We start from the raw sequence: 21,918 nt of genomic DNA, 5'->3' as shown, positions 1-21,918 counted from the left end.
TGTTACTTGACATTCTATTTAATTAGGTATGCCCAAGAGTGAACATAAAATAGAAATATGAATATGCTCTACCTTCAGACAGTCTCAGTTCCTACATGTCTCTTAGAACTCGCACATCATGCTGCATTGTGTGTGAGTCTGGAGATGAAAGATATGATTTATTTTTCATTCAGCATGGCCCCTAACCCTGAGCCAGCTACCACCTCTGGTGTCAACCAGAGAAACTGATCTGATCAAGTAACGGAGAGAAAACCAGCCATGTTGGATTCCCTGAGAGGCAGTAGGTTGTTCTCCAGCATGGTACCTTCAAGAGCGATTTTCACAGACTTTAAAACTTATTACCCCATCAGGCAGGATTTTTCTATTTCTATATGTATGGGGAAAAAGGTATGTCTGCATATTTTATGATATATATATATATATATATATATATATAGTATATCGTATATGCTGTATATATTATATTATTGATAAAAAGAACATTTTATAAAGAAATTATTTGTATGACTTTCTGATCAATAATGATGAATTGTACACACGTTGAGATATACCCCATCCTATCTGCTACAAATTCAGACATCAGAGCAAAACATCGTTAAAATTAATAAACATAGTTGTTCTAGAAAACAAGAAAGAGAGAGCTCTGTAGACTGGAGTAAGGATATTTCCTTAAAAGAAAAAAGCAATGGGGGAGCAAATAAAGTTCAGAACAGTCTGAGCTGTGAAGTTGGTCCATAGGCAGGAAAGGGTTGGGACCCAGGTAAATGCTTGGAAAAAGGTGCTGGCATCTTTATGCCCACACAAGTTGTGTACGTAGCTCAGGGCCACATCTGTACAACTTGTATAAAATTGGGTGCTGGCAAAGATGCTACTTCTTTCTACCCTCGGCTGAGCGAAGGACAGCAGTATCTCCTGCCATTTCACTTGGGGCTCCTGCAGCACAGCTTGTACAGTTATGGGAGTCTGGAGCTGAGCCTTAGCAGGAGCAAATCTGGAAATGGAACTGTGAGGAGTGCAGCCTTTAGTGCCAGGATTGCACAGGAGCCAGACTGCCAGTGGAGCCTATGCAGAGGCCACCACAAACTTGCTGTAAGAGATCAGGATGCCCTCAGAGGAGATACCCTGTGGAAAATGACAACACAAACACTTCACAAAGACAATAAAGGACAAACAACAAGCTTGGTAAACAGAAAAGCTGACAGTGAGGAAGATAGACATACTAGTACAATCAGAAAAGGACTTCAAAATAAGCACCTTTGATGCCATTAGCAAGATAAGAGATTACAGCCATGAGAGAAGAATGAAAGTTTAGAAACAAAAATATGGGGTTATGCCACAAGAATGGATAATTATGAAAAATAAGTAATTAGAAACATTGGCCATAAAAATATAGGTATTGAAATTAAAAAGTAAAATTTTAAAAGCAAACTGAATAGCAGTGAGCACAGCAGAAAAATAAACCCATTGGAGTAATAAAATGAACTTATCTCAGAATTCAACACAAAGATATAAAGAGCTAGAAAATATGGCTTGAGATATGGACGATAATTTAAGAAACTCCTCCAGGAGAGGATGGTAGGTATATTGTAGATAGAACCTTAAAGGAGTATCACTGATAATTTTATGAAACTAAAGAGAGATAGGAGTTTGAAAAAATTCACTGTGATGAGAAATATTAAGGCAAAATAATTATATTAGACACATGATATATACTAACATTTACAAAGGTAAAAGAAAGTATCTGCAAAAGAACAAGAATCAGAGTGAAGACTGATTACTTATCAATGGTTTTGGATGCCAGAGGACAATGGAATAATGTCTTCAAAAATTGGAGGAAAAAAAATTTAATTTAGAAGTTCATATGTAGCCAAACTATCACTCAGAAGTGATGGTACAACAAAGAAATTTCCAGATATATAAGGACTCAGGAAGTTTATCTCCTTTAGAATGAGTCCCTAAAACAGCAGAGTAGAAGGCAAGATGTAAAAGTGAGCTCTCCCCCAAAAATATATGTCTGTCTGAGTGCAGACTGTAAAATAACATTAATAATTCAATTCAACATGGTTGATAAGTTGGAAATACAATTTTCAATCAACAATACTATAGGAACTGTGTGAAGAAAGATTGTGGAGCATGAGTAAAAGTGTGGGACAAAGAAAACCACATCAGTTCAAATCTTCAGAGTGTCTGGCTCTTCTTTGAAACTCATTAAAGCTGTTGAACACTGTCCCACCCTGGCTCAGAGCTTTCCCCTAGGGGGACAGACAGGCTGTGAGAACAGAGAGCAGTGTAGCTCTTTCTAAAGCAAATGACTTTATTTGGAGAGATTGGAAGGAAGTTCAAACCTAAAGGCACTTTTAAAAATAATGGAGATTTCGGGCTAGACAACTAAGAGGAGGTTTGAGAGCAACATGCTAAACCACAGATCAGCTGTATGTTTAACAGAGAGAAACAAGGAAAAATAGAGCTAAGAAAATACTTCCTTGGGAGTGGAACAAAAGACTGGGCTCAAAGACTATCCCTGTAAAGCTGCTTACATCTGATTCAGCCTGCAGAGCAATTCATTCCCCAAGGTACTGTTGAAACAATAGAGCAATCAATTGACAATTAGTGGAAAGTAAAAGCTGGGTATGATACCAATAGAGAAGACTGACTAAAATAAATGTAGTCTGCACTAGAAGACACCAAAATTTTCATGGAAAGATGTTGTCATTAGGAGCAAATTTAGGGCAGGTGGGGGGGGGAAGGGGATGGAAAAAAGGAGAGATGGCACAAAAAGTAACAGAAAAATTTTAATTGCATGTAACCATGAGATTGTGGAACATTTTGTAATAAAAAATTATATAAATAAATTTATGACACTAAATTTTACTAGATAATATTTTTTAAAAATATTTTAAAAATATTTTAAAGTATTTTAAAAATATAAAAATATATAAAATATAAAATATTTTTAAAAATAATATTTAAAAAAAACTAGATAATATTCCTAAGGGGAAAAAAAATGACCAAAACTAACCCAAGAAGTAGGAAATCTGATTAAGATATTACATATAAAATAAATCAAAATGGTGGGGTTCTTCATATTTAAAAAATATAAGTAATAAATGGTTTTGAGATAATTTCTATTAATTCTTTAAATAATAAATAATGGTGTCTTATACAAACTGATTTGTGGGAAGAGAAGAAAGGGAGAGAAGGGGGAGAGGAAATTTAAAAACTCAGAAACACATACATATGTATGTATGAAATAAGGTGTTGTCATTAAATATTGAAGGAAATAACAATTCAATGTATAGTGTTAGAACAATTGACTTCTCATTTAGGAAAAAAAAATTCCGGTTAGATTCCTACCTAACACCATACATAAAAATTAATTACAGATGAAATAAAGAGAATAAAGTAAAAATAATAATAATAATAAATAAAATTTAAATTATTGAAGAATTTAATGGAAAAATATCTTCCTGAATTTAGAGCGGGTAAAGCTTTCTTGAAAAGATACAAACACAGAGATACAAACACAAGTGAAAAATCAACAAAAATCTTGACACAATTCAACACATCAAATTTATTTATTATTTTAGAGAGAGGGAGCATGAGCAGAGGGCAGGGGGGAGGGGCAGCAGGAGAGGGAGAGAGAGAGAGAATCTTAAGTGGGCTCTATGGTCAGTGTGGAGTCCTGTGCCGGGCTCAGTCTCACAACCCTGAGATCATGACCTGAGCTGAAATCAAGTGTCAGAAACTCAACCAACTGAGCCACCCAGGCGCCCCTGGTGTATCAAATTTTTAAAAACCTATAAACAAGGTGCCCATTAAAGTTAAAATAAAAGCATTATATAGGGACAAAATGTTTTCATTATATCCAGTATATATAAATACATTTTTTATTTTATTTATTATGCAAACAAAAGGTCTCACGTATTTACCACTGAACCAACTTACTAGTGCAGAAGCATAGAAATGGAGGAGAACCGTTTTCCCAGTAAAACATGGCTATTGTTAGGCAGCATGATGGTACAGCGTGACGTGGTGGGAGCAAGGGTGCAGCACAAATACAAGTGCCATCTCACGTGCGGTTCCTCCTAGACTCAGCCTGGCTCTTCTCCCAGGTCTCTGGGAGTGGCGCCTGATTGATTACATTACTAATTAATTTCCATCCGAATGCACTGTGGAATGCGAAGATTTTGCTTTTATTCCTTGGCCAGGAATCACGTGACCCTGAAAGTCCCATGAGAAGACAATGTAGTGGGAGGGGCCAATGAGCTTGAGCAGACCTCAGGACTTGGGGGAAGGCACCCTGGGGCCGATTGTCCCATCTGACTGGCTTGAGGGTTTCAAGGCTGTACCATAGGATGGGGGTGACCATAGCAAAGCACGGTGGGCTTTCTGAGCTGAGGAGAAGGAGCTGTGAGTCTGGGAAGACCATAATGGCTGAAGTTCACAGGACACAATACGGAAGAGGAGAGGCTGCACAGAGAAGAGAGTCAGGTTGCGGCGGGGGATGGGGGCACTCTCGAGTACTCGGGTGCATAAGGAGACTATCCATGGCAGAGAAAGGATCACCTGAAAGGAATGGAGATAACAGTGCCCAGCACCTACACAGTGCCAGGAATAGTTCCTATTTCTATTATCCAGACCGGAAAAGCTCAAGATTCACAGGCCTTTGGGTAGAATACATAGAAAAAGTATGTACTTGACATACCTCCAGCTAGACTGATGAGGGGGAAAAAAAATAGAAAACACAAATTACCAATATCAAGAATGAGACAGTGAATATAATTACACATTCTACAGATGTGAAAAGGATAATAAAGGAGTATGATTAAAAAATTTATGCCAATAAATTTAACAAGGTAGATGAAGTGGATGAATTTTTTGGAAAGATACAAAGTACCAAAGCTCAGGCAAGAAAAAATCTAGAACCTAAATAGCCCTATATCTATCAAAGGATTACATTTAAAAAGTTCCTCCCACAAAGAAATCTCGATGTGCAAATGGCTTCACTGGTGAATTTTACCTAGCATTTAAGGAAGAACTGTTACCAGTTCTACACCAACTCTAGAAAATTGAAAAAGAAGGAGCACTTCCCAATTGGCCAGCATTACTCTGATACCAAAACTAGACAAACATATTACAAGAATACAAAACTATAGGGGCACCTGGGTGGCTCATTGGTTAAGCATCTGCTTTTGGCTCAGGTCATGATCTTAGGGTCCTGGGATCGAGCCCCACATCGGGCTCCCTGCTTGGTGGGGAATTTGCTTCTCCCTCTCCCTCTGCTGCTCCCTTCCCCCATTCATGTTCTTTCTCAAATAAATAAATAAAATCTTTAAAAAAAAGGAAAACTATAGACTGCTATCTGTTGTGAATACAGATGCAAATATTCTGACTGAAACTTATCGAAATTTAATATATTGAAAGGATTATGCATCATGACCAAATGGAGTTTACCAAAGGATGCAAGATTGGCCCAACTTTACAAAATCAATCCATGTAACTCAGCATTTTAACAAACTAAAACCAACCAAACAAAAATAATAATTTTTTAAAAATCTCAATAGTCCCAGAAATCACATTTGACCAAGTCCATCATTCATCCCACCAAAAACTCACCACAGAGTGAGAAAGGGACTCCCTCAACCTGATAAATAACATTTATGAAAACCTTACAGCTAACATCATACTTCACCCCCTAAGATCAGGAATAAGACAAAGACGACCCTCCGATCACTTCTGTCTGACACTACTGGCTGCTCTATCCAGTGTAATCAGGTAAGGAAAGTGATCAAATATATCCGGGTTGGGAAGGAAGAAGTAAAATGGCCTTTATTTTCAGACAACATGAATATTTGAAAATCCAGTGGAATCTACAAAATAACTGCTAGAATTTATGAATCAATTTAGTAAGCTTACAAAATGTATGGTCAGTATAATAATATAATCATGAATACCTGTGTACTTACCCCTTCCCAAGAAGTAGAATATTACCAGTAACTTACATCTACTATGTGCCTCTTATTCCGTCCCTGTGTTCAAAAAAACCCCTCGATGTTTTATGTATAGTTTATATGCATGAGCGCATAAATGTAGACAAAGGAATGAGAAAAAGGTTAGAAGATTAGGAGAATATGCACCAGTCTAGCAAGAAGACGAGAATGGGGATTAAGTTTGAGTGATACTTTACCTATACCTACAGTTCTAATATTTTAAAAGGCAAAAAAGTATAAACTTAGAAAAAACACTCCAAGTATATATGTCAAGTGTTGATACTTGCCGAGTCTGAGTGGTGGCTGGATGGGGGGATTTTCTTTTTTTCCCTACATTCTGTGTAGTTTCTTTGTTATTTTTATATCTTTCTATGTTACTTCTCTATGTTTTTTAAATTTCCAGGAATAAAAAGGAGGTGATTTTTATAGAACATCATAAATGACAAATTCTGACGTACAGTGATTTGAGGGAGTAGTAAAAGACCTTTTGCATTATCGTATGTGGAGATGTCAGGGATCCACTGGAAAACAAATTCAGTACCCATTATAATGGTAGAATATATGTCAATTTCTAGCCTGCATCTTTCCAGTATTTTAGTTATGACCAATTTGTTTGTTTTACTACAAGCTGTGGCGGTAGCACAAACTACGCCAAAACTCTCTGGCTGAAAACAACAGTCATTATTATAACTCACAAGTTTCATTTGCTGAGAGATCGATCCACTGGGCTAGGCTGGGCTGATCTCAGATTGATTCATTCGTGTATTTATAAGTTGACTGCCTTACTTATGCGTCTGTGGGTCGACGGGGGCTCTACTCCACTCTGGGTTTGAGTGATGCACTGTAGCTGTTCCCTGTGCGTCTCTGTCACCTGGGACCAGCAAACAGGCCCCGATGTGACCTTATCATGATTGCGGGATTGCCAAAGGCAAAGGGAAAAGATGCAAGACCTTTTGAGGGAAGGTTTTGAACTGGCATATTGTCATTTCTGCCTTATTGTATTGGCCAGATTGATTCCCACGGCCAGGTTCAGATTCAAAGCATGGAAAATAGACTCCATCTCTTAAAGGAACTGCAAAGTCACATGGTAAGGAGTTTGAATACAGAGGAAATGGGGGTGAAGAATTAGGGCCGTTAATGCAATATATCATACATTTCTTGACTTAACATGTACTTACATATGCATACATAAAGTAAGACGAATTTTTGCGAAGGATTTTTTACTATGTGTCTTGCTCTTTGATTTATGCCGTGCTACGTCGTGCTATGCTATTCCTTAAAAAAATGCTGATTGCCACTGGATTGTTTCAGGAGTTGTTAATGGGTTACAACTCACAGTTTGAAAAATACTGTAACCGGTGGGAGAGAACTACATTGTGTGAATGGAGGTTTCAGTTCCTGGATTCCGCTGGAAAAATTTACAAGAGGATTTGTGCTCCCATAAAGATAGCCAAAGGGAGAGTAGCGAGCACAAAGCAGTCTATTAAGCACACTCTCAAGATGGGAGAGCTGGCAGCCCAGAGGTGGCGATGCCCTGAGGCCACAGGAATCCTTTTCCTTTTATGTGAGCAGGGTCTTGGATCCTGGATAGATAGTCTCCAATGAAGGCTGCTTCCGGTCATTTGGGGGTGTCCTCCCACAGGTTGGGAAGGGGAGTTTTTGATCCTGCAAGATTTGTCCCAGAACCATCATGGCAGCCTTCCCCCAGGGGCGTCGGGGGAGAGACACTAAAACCGCAATGCAAATGTGTTATAATGAGTCTAGGGGTTACCTTCGGGCGAGGTGAAAGAGGAGAGCACGTGTTCTGCCCCTGTGGCTCTTGATCTGTTAGCCTTGGGGTCTTGGAAGCCACAAGGCCAGGATGTTGTGCTCCCAGGCTTCTAAGGCGTGATGTTGTGCTTCCTGTATGTAACCTGTTTATCACCGCCCTTGCCTCTAGCTCCTGTCTAACTCACTGCCTGCTCTATCAATACATTATAACATAACAGATGCAGGTACAGTAACTCTCTTCTCCCAGTTTTTTCTCCAGGGTAATATGTGAATGACTCTGGCCTATCCTGAGCAGGTACTGGGTATTTTCTAGATGCCAGGCAATGTGCTAAGCACTTTATATACATCATCTCATATGCTTCTCTAGCCATGTTGATGAAGTTGTTATTATTCTAGATATATAAGTAAAAAAACTGAGACTGAAATAGGCATTTCTCCAAGGTTTCCCAGGTTTTAACTGTACAGCCTGAGGTTTGAACTGGAGTCTTAGATATTGACCAAGGAACAGAGGAGGATAGACAAGCACTTAAAATTTGCCATGGCTAGTATTTTTGTCATGGATAACCCTAAACATATAGGTTAGTAAAATAGTAATTTGATATATCGTACAACCTGCCGAGTTTAATCTTCTATTTACCAACGTTTGTCTAGCAGCAAGATTTCTAGAGCAGCCCTTGTCTAATAGAAATCTAGACAGGATTTCTAGTCTTGTGTGGTAGATGAAAAAGAAATGCAATTTACCTAATTTGCACATGTGGAGGCTTTAGTATTTTCTTTTCTTTTAAGAAGCAAAACACTGTTAAATTGTCTTTCCAACATACTTTAAACATGGTAGGTTAAAGTCAGTTATGTCTGGGGTGCCTGGTGGCTCAGTCGGTTAAAGCGGCTGCCTTCGGCTCAGGTCATGATCCCAGAGTCCTGGGATCGGACCCCACATCTGGCTCCCTGCTCAGCGGGGAGCCTGCTTCTCCCTCTCCAACTCCCCCTGCTTGTACGCTCTCTCTCTCTCTCTATCAAATAAATAAAATCTTTAAAAAAAATTTTTTTAAATTAAAAATAAATAAATAAAATCAGTTATCTCTGCTTGAGATTCTGGTAGTTGTAGATCTGATTTAATTCCTAAAACATTTCAGTTATTTGGTGACCAATTATCTAGACCATTGTATCCTTAAACATCTGTTAGCCTCCCCCCTCCCAATCTTTATTGACTTTTTCATTAATATCTTTGAGAAGTGAATTTGAAGTAGTAGAAACTCAAGCTTCATCTATTTGGACTCTCCTTGCATCTTCTCTGACGGTGCATATAAGTACTCGGGCGTGGTGGGGCGGTAGTTCTCCCTGTTACAGGTTCCTAACCTGGCATCCAATCAGATATCCTTCATCTCAGCTGGTCCTTGGCCAGCTGTCTACGCATGCGCTGTCCCTTTGGTTTCCAGTGGTTTTATCACTCTGTGATGGGAAACTCTAAGAAAGTGTCTAAGGCATCTGCCTAGGCTCTCCTTACATCCATTTAATTATTTGGAGCCATGACACCTGCTCAATCTCCACCCAGACTATGAGGAAAAGATCCCTTTGTTTTTGAACATCCCAAACCAATACTGGGTTTTTTGCCAACTCTCCAAGACACAGCCCAAGGCACATTGACTAGCAACCTCTCCCTGGGAACCTCTCAAGTCTAAGCTCTCACCACCGCTTCCAATGTCCTGACTTTATATTCAGCCCTTCCATTTTCTAGCTTGAGTCCCTCTGTCTTTCCTAAGTGTTTGTCTTTTGAAATCCAGGAGCCAGGGAGTAAGTTCGTTCTTCTCTGTTCTCTCTTGTCTGTATCACTTCTCTGAGTCAATAAGCACAGCCTGGTCTCAGCCGCTGCTTGAATGCTTGAAGGAGGTGTGTAGCATAAGCCCTGATAGCTGGCTTTCCTTTTTGTAATACAAGTGCCTAATAAGTTGGGCCTAAGAGCTTTGATTGCCGGGGCACCCACTTCAAAGAGGCATCCATTTCAAAGATGGCTATCTCCAGTAAACACCTCTCCAGCTGCTAGATAAAGAACCAGGCCACCACTCCCTGCCAGACTTCTTTGCTTTAGAGATCTTTGTTGGTTTTGGTGACTGAGCACTTGGGCTGCTTGTGTTTTCTCTACCTGACTCTTAAATTCCCACCCTGAACCGCAATAAAAGCAAATTCTCAGGCCTGTGCACTCTCTCCCTACCGGAGACCTCACTGGGTGCCCCTAGTGTGCTGTGTAATTTCCTGGTCATGTAAATGATAAACTTTTCTGGGGTGCCTGGGTGGCTTAGTCGTTAAGCGTCTGCCTTCCGCTCAGGTCACGATCTCAGGGTCCTGGGATCGAGCCCTGCATCGGGCTCCCTGCTCAGGGGGAAGCCTGCTTCTCTCTCTCCCACTCCCCCTGCTTGTGTTCCCTCTCTTGCTGGCTGTCTCTCTCTCTGTCAAATAAATAAATAAAATCTTAAATAATAATAATAATAATAATAATAATAATGATAATAAACTTTTCTTTTTCTCAAAGTTTCCTGGTGTTCATTGCTGATGCTGTCTTACAGTCATAATAAAAACCACAAGGGCCGGTCCAGCCACAATACTGGTTACCAATAGGCTGAGACCAGCACACAATGAGGCGGGAGAAGGGAAGATCTAGGACTATAGACAAAGGGAATTACAGGGATTATCAAAAAATGGTTTGTGTTTCCTGAATATCGGGTCTCGTTGGTATGCATTATCTAGACTATCTGGCCTTTAGAAGCTACGTCCTTAAAGCAAAAGAATTGCACTCTCTAGTTTTCAGATTTGACCCTGGGGAAACTAAGGGGCTGTTGGATGGCTGTAGAACCCCCCACTCCCAACCCCATCTTCTCTTTGCAGCTAGTACATTTCTCCTTGCTTTGATCATGTTACATAGAGAGCTTGGTAAACATTTTTCCTTTAAAGAAAGGGTTAAAAAATGTTTGACACCCATTCCACTTGACTTTAATACTCTGCATATAGAATGGTGGTTAATGAAATAGACCCTTGCCTCTTACCTCCACTGACCTCCAACCCCAGATGCACCAATGTCTATTTGAAGGGATCAAGGCTTGGTTGATGAGAGGAAGAAAAGACAAGCATACATCCAGCCCCCAGGTTCACTGGATTTTGCAGAGAAAAGATTTGAGGCAGAAGCTGATGGAACTACTCAAGAGTGATCCCGCGAATTTCTGAGAACAAAGGGATTCCATACTCCTAAATAATCAAATATGGCACAGAGCAGGACCCTGTTGGCCCTCAGCTCTGTAAGGAACCTGGCACTGTTCTGACACCCCGGGGATTAGAAGCTTTGGAGGCATCCAGAGATTGTCCTTGGTATGGACAATATATTCTAACGATATGCATCACAACCAAAAAATACCCGATAGGAACCAAAGAAGCCAGAGAAAAAGAAGATACGCTCTGTAGTCATTGCCACTGACCCACGGGTTTATAAGTACTTCTTGAGGATTCCTAGAAATAACAGGGGGACTTTTGGGGGAAGACACTGAAATATAGGTTCTATTTAGCCGGGATACATTTAGCCATCATATGACTGTCTCCAAAGCAAATAATGCTGAAGAACGTTTTTCTAATCTAGAAAAAAACATATACATTCATACAAATTCCACTGCAATTACTCTTGTTATTTATGTAGTAGGACAACTTCCAGCTGAAGGAGTGATCCACCTGAATAAGCATGTCCATGGTGTTACTTTTATATCTGAACAAGAGTTCTGGTTTTGTTCCCAGCCTCACCTCTGACTCATCATTGTGAAACTAAGAAATCATTTAGCCTCTCAGCACCTCAAAATCTCTCTTCTGTGAATGAGGATAATGGGTAAACCTTCTCTTGCTTCACTGAATTGTTGTGAAGTTTAATTAGATAATGTTTGCACAGCCCTTTGAACTCTACTAATTAAAATGATGTGTAAATATGGTGCTTCCTTTTATCAGGATGCCTTGACTGAGCCATTTCATAAAGACTTAAAGATGACCATGATAGGAGGATTCATAGGGAAAGGATTTTTTTTTTTAATTCATGTGAACTCAATTTTGAGATCTTCAAATAGGCTTCTGAAAATACCCAGTTGAAGTTCTAATTAATAGGAGTAAGGATATAGCCTCATACTTGCTCAAGGGGTAGTGGTTACACCTTCACATCAGGGTAAACTTAGCACTTAGGCTGTACTACTGTGCTCTGTGTGTGCTTTAGGTATTGGCATTATTTCTTTTTAAAGATTTTGTTTTAGAGAGAGAGAGAGAGTACAAGTGGGGGAGGGGCAGAAGGACGAGCAGACTCCCCACTGAGCAAGAACACCCATGTGGGGCTCCATCCTAGGACCCAGAGATCATGACCTGAACCAAAGTCAGATGCTTAACTGAGTGGGCCACCCAGGCGCCCCATATTGGCATTGTTTTTAAGGTGTTATGTTTATTCATTATATTTTACTAAGACAACACTGGTGATTTATTTCATACCTGTCATATAAGGAATCACCCAATAACAAATTTGCAGTCACCTAATAAGAAAGTCATAACGTTTGAAGTAGTGTGATTCAATGTAGCTCACCCATGGGTTGGCCTACTTATCAATCAAAGAGATTTCCATCCACAACAGAGAAATCTTAGCTAAATCAGAAATACTCGTACTAAATTTTCCGATGAGAATAGCTCACCCTAAAATAATTACCCCAATTATTTCTGAAAATGTGTTTTAATAATAGGTCTTTTTTTCTGTCAGAAATAAATTCATAGATGAATTAATTGGCTTGGGGAAAAAAAAAACACAAGCCTTCCTCTATAAACCTGCCTTGGGCTTTAGTGTGTAATTATATTTGTAAGCTAGAATTTTTTAATGATGATATCATATGTATGTAGCAATTAAATTTCGTACGTTACTGAGTATCCCAGAATATAGAATTGAAATATTTTATCAGGACCTTAGACAACTGCTATGAGAGTTTTGAAAACTATTAAATATCAAGGTGGGAGTTCACAACGGCAAATGCTTCTGTAAAATCTAACAGCTAGTTTATTATACTTGTATTGTTTCTTCTGTCGTATGTACTTCAGGAATATATCTGCTGATGGATCAGCATAATGTAAAAGCACTTTGAACTGTTAGAAACTTCAAATTCAGCTTCTGATTCCTGTCTTCTGAAATGGGTATTCTGCCCTGAATCCTCATCTGAATGAAAGAGTAGAATTCCAGGGATTCTTTAGGTCCTGGTTGAGGGCTTGTGAAAAGTGTGAAGTGCCTTAGTAAACTCTGGGCAGAATGGCCCAGGTAAGTATAATGTTGATATTTTCAGAAGGTGGCAAATAAGTATTGATTATTATGATCTAAAGGGACACGAAAGAAAACAAAATACAGATCTGAAACCAAAATATATTGCCTCAGGAGGCACAAAGACAAACTAGAATTTGAGCGTGCTACTATAGAGAACAGGGAATGAATATTCTATTTATGGCTCTAAAATTCTGAATGAATCTATATCCTCACCCATTGGGATTTTTAACTAGGAGGATGAATGTTTTAAGAACAACCAGTTCTCTGTTAGTTTTAGTCTAACTTTAGCTTATTTTGGAAAACAAACCTTTCCAGGTTTTGGAAAATCTTTAACACTGGCTTTCAGCTCAGAAAAAGACTAGCTCTTAAAACCAAAGCAGTTTTCCCTGTTCTGAGGGGGATTCAACTTTTTGAGGTAACTGCACTCTGGAGGTTTCTGGCCAGCCAGGAGGCCAAGGAACAATTCAGAAGGAAATGGTGGAAATAGCTGAGGGAAGAGGAATAATAGGATGAAGGCTATTAGGGTTGTGCTGAGGTTTGGAGGAATCTAGAAGAGAGGACATTTTTAGGTTTTTATCTTTTGTTTGCCATGGCCAAGACATGTTTCAAGGAAACAGTTTTGGAATCAGAATAACTTTGAGTACTTCCTCAAAAACATTAAAAAACACAGACCACTGGATGGGTGGAATTTTATTCCTTTAGGTTCTAAGATATCTCTCCAACAAACACTTTTGTTCACCTCAAAAGTTCTTCAGAATGGCTATTATAATTCTAAATTACAGAACGGTGAAATGATGGTGACATGATGCGATCTAGAAAGGTAGTTACAAGAATTTGGGATGTGGTATAAACATGTGTAAGAAGCAGGAGTCTGTATCAGAGGGGAGAATGGTGTTGGTTTTAGACTGAGGCAAATCCCGGAGAGTCTGAGACTGGTCAGCTCAAGTGCTATTTGTATACCTTGTGCCTCACCCCCCCCACGTCTAAGGGCTGGCCCTTGTCTAGTTGCAAACCTGACCAATTTGCGGTTCTCCCCATACAGGAAGTTTTGGGGAGATTTCATAAACAAAACAAGGCTCTTGTTTTATGAAGAAAGTTCTCATAAAATTTTATTTAGTGGCCTGAGGCACAGTGTTTCCACAGGATTTCCCAAAGTTCAGAGGACACTCTCTGAATTTCTCAGTTCTTAGGGCCAGTTTGAAGAATGGATTTATCCAGGTTACTCACATCTCCTCCCTGTGAACTTCTCCCATATAGATATACAACAAAAATGACAGGGACATAGGCAAGTTTCATAGTAAGTAGTGAGACTGATCTCTACTAAGGATAAAAGATTTTTAACTGATTGAGTAATCAAAGGATTCCTAAAAAGGGTTCCTTATTCTTGGAGACAAAATAAATTCAGCATTTGGGGAGCTTTGATAAAAGAAACCAAAGTTCAGACTCAATACAAGACTTACCTCATCATTCCAGTCAGAGAGACCAAAAGCTCCCTATCCCAGCAAAAGGCTCAAGGGGCTACAGAGGTACCCATGGTTTCTGAGTTGAGATCTTGAATCATGGCCAAGAGTGGTTATTGATGAGATCTTCATGGATCTCCAATATTGTTAAATACTGGCTCTCCCTAAATACCCAAACAATCCATTGATACAACGATCTGAGCTTATGGTTACAGAAGCATGGGAAAACACTGTCCTGGCAGTCTTTTAGGAGGAATGGTATCCTAGAGCTTCCTGCAGTCATCAAGCCTGTGAAGGTTGATTCTGAGCATTTCTTTCTAATTCTATGTTCAGTTGATGTCACTTGCTATCTTGAAGTCCCATGGTCGGAGTATATATGCCATAGAATAGTATTTATATCACAGAAATCATCAAATCCCACAAATCAGGGATTCCCCCCAACCCCCAGAGAGCCAGTTTACCTTGGTAGTGTCTTGGGGTGTAGAAGGAAAGTTGGGATATTTAGATGTTGAAATTTGTTTTAAGGCAAGTCTTTTAATGTGGAGGCTTGCTTAAGATTGGGTAAGGAGCATAATATAAAAGTTTAGGATGGGTGGGTACAACAAGGAGAGGATTTTGAAGCAAGGATTTTCAAGGGTCTTAGAGAACAAACAGTCATTTGATACTATCTACTGAAAAGTCAAACAATTAGATGTTAATTAAAATGAATTTTTTAATAACTTCCCAAGACAGTGAAATTATTTGCAACTTCTATCTTTCTGAGCAAGAGTTTCCTGAAATAATAGTCATGTTATAAAGACATAAGTCATATTAATGTATACAATAAGCTACGTGGGTGTGGATGGTTTCGGTTCTCACATACAATGCTTGAGCCTTCAAATTATATAAGAATTAAGGATAGGTTTCCATGGAATTATCACAGCAAAAAATAATTTAAAAGTAAATAAATAAAGCTCATAGGAAATAGTTATTTGAAATCACTATTCATTTTTAGCTTTAACAAAACGTGAAAAAACCTCTGACTGCACATCCTCATAGCTTTTAAGACCTATTGGTGTTTAAATATTTACCAAATATTTAAATAGCTTTTAATTCTATTCCACTGTTATCAAATGATAAAAATTTAAATATGCTGCATTTGTATACTTGGGAAACTAAATACATCATGTCTAAGAAATTTATTTTTAGTGTCCTTAAAAATATAATTAATAAACAACTTTATACTTCCAATCATATGCCTCTACAAGACAGCAGTGTAGATGGATGACTTAGAGTATTTAAGATATCTGAAACAGATTTTTATGTCCATTTGTTATCATTTCAGCATTAAATACAGTTCGTATTCTTTCTTTCTTCAGTAGAATGATAAGATCAGAAGTGTGCAAGGATCTGAAATGAATTAGTTGAGAGAGAAAGAAAAGAACATTTAATTTAACTATACAAAAGATAATGTTTAAATCCTAGAAATGGAAGGCATTACTAACCTTCCCAGATCAATTCCTTCCTTACCCAATTGTGAATATTTCTTGTGAGGAATAAGGGCAGTATACGGTTTCTCTTTGTGGAGCATTTTCTTATTCTTTTTTTTTTTTTTTTTTTTTTTTTTTTTTTTTTTTTTTTTTTTTTTTAAGATTTTATTTATTTATTCGACAGGATAGAGACAGCCAGCGAGAGAGGGAACACAAGCAGGGGGAGTGGGAGAGGAAGAAGCAGGCTCATAGAGGAAGAGCCTGATGTGGGGCTCGATCCCAGAACGCCGGGATCACGCCCTGAGCCGAAGGCAGATGCTTAACCGCTGTGCCACCCAGGCGCCCCTGCATTTTCTTATTCTTAAAATATTCTCTGTAATGAGCCGAAAGCTATTTCCTGTGTTCCCTCCTTCTTTCATTCTTCCTTCTGAAAACATTTAGAGTAAATCTACTCTCTATTCAGTTTAACGTATTAATGACACTTCCATAATTACCGGGTTTTGCTTTTGTTTTCAGTTGTTTTGTTTGTTTGTTTGTTTTGTTTTTCCTGAGATAGGCAGCCTGAGTTTATGCAACATTCTTCTATTTCAGAGGTCTTCAGTGTGTGGACCAGTACTGATCCATGACTCTTTCTTATCCTCTGAGAACCATAGGTCCACAAAGAGATAAGGTGCTGAGCAGGAGTATTAATCAACATACTGCTTCCTTCACTGAAAAAGCCTTGCTGTGAAAAAAGAAAGCTAGCTGAGTTAAGCAGTGTGTTTAGTGAGATAGTTGTTTTACATTGGGGCATGAGCTTGCTTACCCTGTTGCAGACTGGTAGTAAACAGTTAAACCAACTAGTGTGATAGCACTTGCTCCATATGATGTGAGTTCTAGAACCGTTCTAATCATTCTTATGTAGGCCAGCCACTAAAATACAACCAGTGCTTCCAGAGAGACTCTGCTGAAAATATAGTGGAAAACATCATATCCTTATATCTGGACACTGTTTGTCTTAGAGTAGCCTAATGAATTTATCTATCTATCTATCTATCTATCTATCTATCTATCTATCTATCTATCTTTTATAGAAGGAAGGGGGGAGGGGCAGAAGGACAGGGAGAGAGAGAATCTCAAGTAGGCTCTATGCCCAGCGCAGCACCTGACACAGGGCTCGATCCCACAACCTTGAGATCATGACTTGAGCCAAAATTAAGAGTAGGATCCCCCACTGACTGAGCTACCCAGACGCCCCTAGTTTTTAATGAATTTTTAATCAAGTACAACACCTGGTCAGAATTATACATTTATCTCCTCTTAAATTCTTTTTGCTACTTACAGTCCACCATTCCAAAGTGGGCTACCTATTAACTATTCTATCTGATTTTGTTCATTTACACATGTAAGCTATGCACCTACTGCTGTGTTAAAACCAATACCAAAACATCTCAGTCACTTTAAACAGCCACCTTTTTTTTTTTTTTTTTAATTTCTCATGAGTTTGTGTTCAGCTGGTCAGTTATGGTGACCTTGGCTCATTCCTTCTAATTTTGACTTGGGCTCATGCAAACATCTGCCTTCAGCTGGTGGTTAGCTAGAGTCTAGTCTAGGATGGCCTCAGCTGAAATGACTCAGCTTTCCTCCACAGGATTTGTATCCTCCAGTAGTCTAGCTTGAGCTTGTTCTCATGGCTGTCACAGGGTCCCAAGAGCTATAGGAAGAACACAAGACCCCTGTAAGGAATAGCCCCAGTGTAGAGTAGATCAGAGAAAGGCAGAAAATAGACCTGGAGGAGAACAAAGATGAAATAACCATCACAGTGCCAGTGTGTTCTTCCAAGTTCTTTATCAAAAATTTTGAAAATGGCACCAACAAATACTTTTCATGGAAGACCTCAATAGACCTTCTTAGAGATGCATTGATCAACAGTTTTGGAAAACATTATTTAACTATCCGTGACTGTACCAATAGGAGCTTTTATTCAACCCATGTTTTTCCATCATGCTAATAAGGGTTTAGTGAAAAATTTTGTCAAATTTGATGCTGCAATGAAGAAATCCCTAATTTTCTGAACATAAATGATCATCACTGCATTTAATTATAATAGCAAAATATTAGAAAGAGTTCAGGACTGTACAACTTATGGTAATCCATATAATAAATTATTTCTTTTGGGTCTTAAATTTCAAATAATTGATAAGATAGGGAAATGCTCACAATTTAATTTTAATGACAAAATGGTAGGATTCATAAACACAATATTGGTAAATTTATAGGTATCATATTTTATACCTAATATATAAATATTTTAAAATCTTAGAAAAACAAAAATATACTTACTATCATTGAATGGCATGATTATAGTGATTTTTATTTTCGTTTTAAACTTAAGATATTTTCTAGATTTTCTAAAATGGAAAATAAGCATGTATTTAAGGTGTTTCCATTTTGTAATTTTCCTGAGAATTAAAATCAAGCACACATTTCCCTCCATTTTGAAAATTATGCATTTGTTTATTGCCAGTCTCATAGTCTCTGAGAAAACATAATGAACAACTACAATTGGGAGGGAAATTTGGATCTTTCTCAAAAGCATAGTAGCTGGATTTTAATAACTTTCATCAACATTTTCATCTTAAAGATATTTCCTGCAGGGGTGCCTGGGTGGCGCAGTCATTAAGCGTCTGCCTTCGGCTTAGGGCGTGATCCCAGCGTTCTGGGATCGAGCCCCACATCAGGCTCCTCCGCTATGAGCCTGCTTCTTCCTCTCCCACTCCCCCTGCTTGTGTTCCCTCTCTCGCTGGCTGTCTCTCTCTCTGTCAAATAAATAAATAAAATCTTAAAAAAAAAGATATTTCCTGCAGCTATAATCAATGTATGCTTCCTTTTCTTTTTTTAAGAAAAGATTTCCCTTTATTAACCATCTATAAAATTCCCATCTAGATCACTACCCTTTCGGAGCTCTTTAGTAACTAAGAGCAATGGATACAATCTGTACACCAGTTCAGAAAAGTTCACATCACCACCAGTTCAGAACATCTGATTCACTAAGCTTAGATTATTTAAAAAGAATGATTAGAAATTAAACACCACAAATAAGATTTTTTATTTGTTACCATTAAACGTCTGAATTTTAAACAGATTCTTGGACTGGTGGCTGACTCATATCCATCAGCTTGTTCAACTTCAGCACTGGTCTCATCCCCAGTCACTCTTCCCGAATGACTACCTTCACCGTGAAGCTCCATGAGCTTTCCCAGTTCAAACTTGGGCTTCTTCAGCATTTTTACTTTTCTAACAAAGAAAGACATCATGGAGTGAATAAATAGACTGACAAGGCTTTTCTATGTCTTTTCTGAGGCCGTCTGGAATCAATTTATTGGACACTTCTTTCAAGTCATTTGTCTGCACCTCTCAGGTCATGATTTCCATCTTTTTCTAAATTTGGTGTACCTATTGATGGTGAGCATAAGAGGTCTTCTGAATCCGATTGTTGTGTTTTTTAGTAAAACCAATACAAAATAGACAAAGCAAATAATCATCGAGAGTCTTGACATCAACATGAGCTTTAATCGTGGTCTGCCAGTTTTTGACCATGGAGCACACTTTGTCATGGGTAAGATCCATGCCATGGAAATTTTGCCCTGAACATCCTCAGTAATTAACTTGAATTTTCTAAACGCAGTTTCATCATTCTACAGATCAGCAAGGCTCACTTCAAATACACGACGCTTGAGGGCCTCAGATCATATTTTGGTTCTTTGAGTTCTTGTAACTTATGTTTTTTCCAAAATTTCTGGTATTAAACATAGATGGTGCTTTCACATCATATCAATCTTTCTTTGAAAATGGATCAACCACTTTCTTCTTGGCTCCCTTTTGCCTCCTTTCATAAGGTGCTTATTCTTGTCGACTGCCATGGCGCTCCTCAGGGAGCCAAAAAGCTATGTTTTCTTTTTCTATTAGATTCCAAGAAGAAACAGGACTTACGACTATCTTTAGAACAGTACTCAATATCTATGCTAGACCTGATAAAAAGGAAGAAGTTCTATGGGCTAGGATAAGAAAGCAAGAGAAAAAACACGTTTCAAACATTGATGCCTCATTGGTTATAGTATTATGTGGCTGAGGAACCTATCAGATAGCTGCATCTATTTTAGCACTGACCATTTCTTTATAGCCTTTAAATTCTTACTTGTACTAAAAATCATATGTCAGGAAGATGACATTTAAGCCATCTGGAATACCTAAATGTGTAATTCAAATATAGAAGAAAGCCTCTAACAACACAACATGTGTATTTTTCTTGCAAGGGATGCAGTGTGTGAAAATGAGTAAATCACCTCCTAGACATAGTGGTGGTAGAGTAAAGATGGCCACAAAATCTTTGATTTTCCTCTCACTAAAAAGTGGAGTCTCTGTCCTCTTAAATCCAAGTGGATTCTGTCACTGCTTAGCGGATAGAATATGACAGAAGTAATATTGTGCCAGCTTCGAGGTTCCAGCCTTAAGCTTCTGGCAACTTTTGCTCCCTGTTTCTTGGAACACTCATTCTGGAAGCCAGCTGCCAGGAAGCCCAAGCCACAGGAGAGGCCACACCTGTGTGCTCCAGTTGCTAGCCCCAGCTGAGCTGCAACAACCATGAACAGCAACAACCATGAACAGTAGCTGCAGCCATGTAAGAGTGAGGCATCTTGGACAATCAGCCCAGTCACATCTTGGGATGACTGCAGCCTCAGCCACTGTCGGATTCCAACTATATGAAAGATCCCAAGGAAGATCCATCCACTGAGCTCAGTCAACCCACAGAGCCACAAAATGTAATAATGAAGTGTTGTTTTAAGACTCTAAGGTTGGGGATGGTATCTTAATTATTAATAAAAATAATTGGAACATTAACCATTGTTAGCTGGTACTGCCGTATTTGAAATAAAGTTTGAAAATAGTTATAGAAAGTGAATGGTGACATAAGATCTCTGTAGAGTTACCCTTCAAACTGCAGTGGAGAAATAGTGACTAGAGCTTAGTATATCTTACACCTTTCCAAGTCATATATAAACATAATGAATCAAAGAAACCAAGAAAAAATAAAAAGAAAGCCCAAGATAACACTTCATGTTTAGAGTTGATGTGGTATTACCAGGTGTATGGTACTTTACCATTTACCACAACCCTGAGAATTTGAATTATTATCGTCTCGTTGTTTTCTTTTTCACTCATCCTCCCCCCACCCCACCCCACCCTTCCTTCTCTTTACCTCCAATTTCCAAATAGTTTTCACTCTGCCAGACGTCAACTCTAGCCTGTTCCGTATCCGTAATGTCCCCATGTTATTTATAGCGCATGAAGAACAAAAGGGTGCTACTCCACCGGGTGTCCACCTGGAGAAATCTGGTAGCGATCTCGGAGGTGAAAGGGTAAGTCCAGGAAGGGTTTGAGGCACGGAAGTCACCATGTGCTGCCTTTGTTCTGCTTGATTGGAAATGATCAAGTGCAGTGGGTCTCTTCCTAGAAACAGCATATTTTGTACATTTTTTTAAAACCATGACAACAAAACATTAGATCTATCAACCTTTGTTATGCCCAAGGATGTTTTGTTATGCCAACTCTGTTTTGCTTTTAGGTATTCCCAAGCTGATCACCTGTGATATGGTTAGAGAAGGCGCTGCCGTAATTGACGTGGGCATCAACTACGTCCATGACCCAGTGACGGGAAAGACAAAACTGGTTGGAGATGTGGACTTCGAAGGTAATGAACTGTATCTCTTTTGATGAGTGAAGACAATGAAAGAGTCTACTTTGCATGTTTTGATGGTAGAAAGAGAGCCTTTGCGTTTGATGCAGGCATTATTAAGTTATTAATCATTACACCTCTTTCCTCTGAGGGAAAAGAGTTTAATCACTCACATATTTCTAACCTCCCTTCCTCCCTC

General features: G+C 38.7%; 1 protein-coding gene and 1 pseudogene across 4 annotated transcripts in view; one reads left to right on the top strand and one right to left on the bottom strand.

The window, feature by feature from the left end:
- MTHFD2L (methylenetetrahydrofolate dehydrogenase (NADP+ dependent) 2 like) overlaps positions 1-21,918 on the top strand; it is a 107,393-nt gene that overhangs the window by 58,993 nt on the left and 26,482 nt on the right. For all 4 annotated transcript variants that reach the window (XR_005833463.1, XM_040625180.1, XM_008693332.2 and 1 more), the window contains one exon: positions 21,609-21,734. Coding sequence is in view for 3 of the 4 variants with exons in the window: in XM_040625180.1 (XP_040481114.1) it covers positions 21,609-21,734 (126 nt within the window). In the remaining variant the exon portion in view is untranslated. The remainder of the gene's footprint in view (positions 1-21,608; positions 21,735-21,918) is intronic.
- Positions 19,119-19,905, bottom strand: LOC103665314 (annotated as a pseudogene).

This window comes from Ursus maritimus, unplaced genomic scaffold (genome assembly GCF_017311325.1).
Source record: "Ursus maritimus isolate PB19 unplaced genomic scaffold, ASM1731132v1 scaffold_8, whole genome shotgun sequence".
Lineage (NCBI taxonomy): Eukaryota > Metazoa > Chordata > Mammalia > Carnivora > Ursidae > Ursus > Ursus maritimus.
This window is presented reverse-complemented; position numbering and strand designations above follow the sequence as displayed.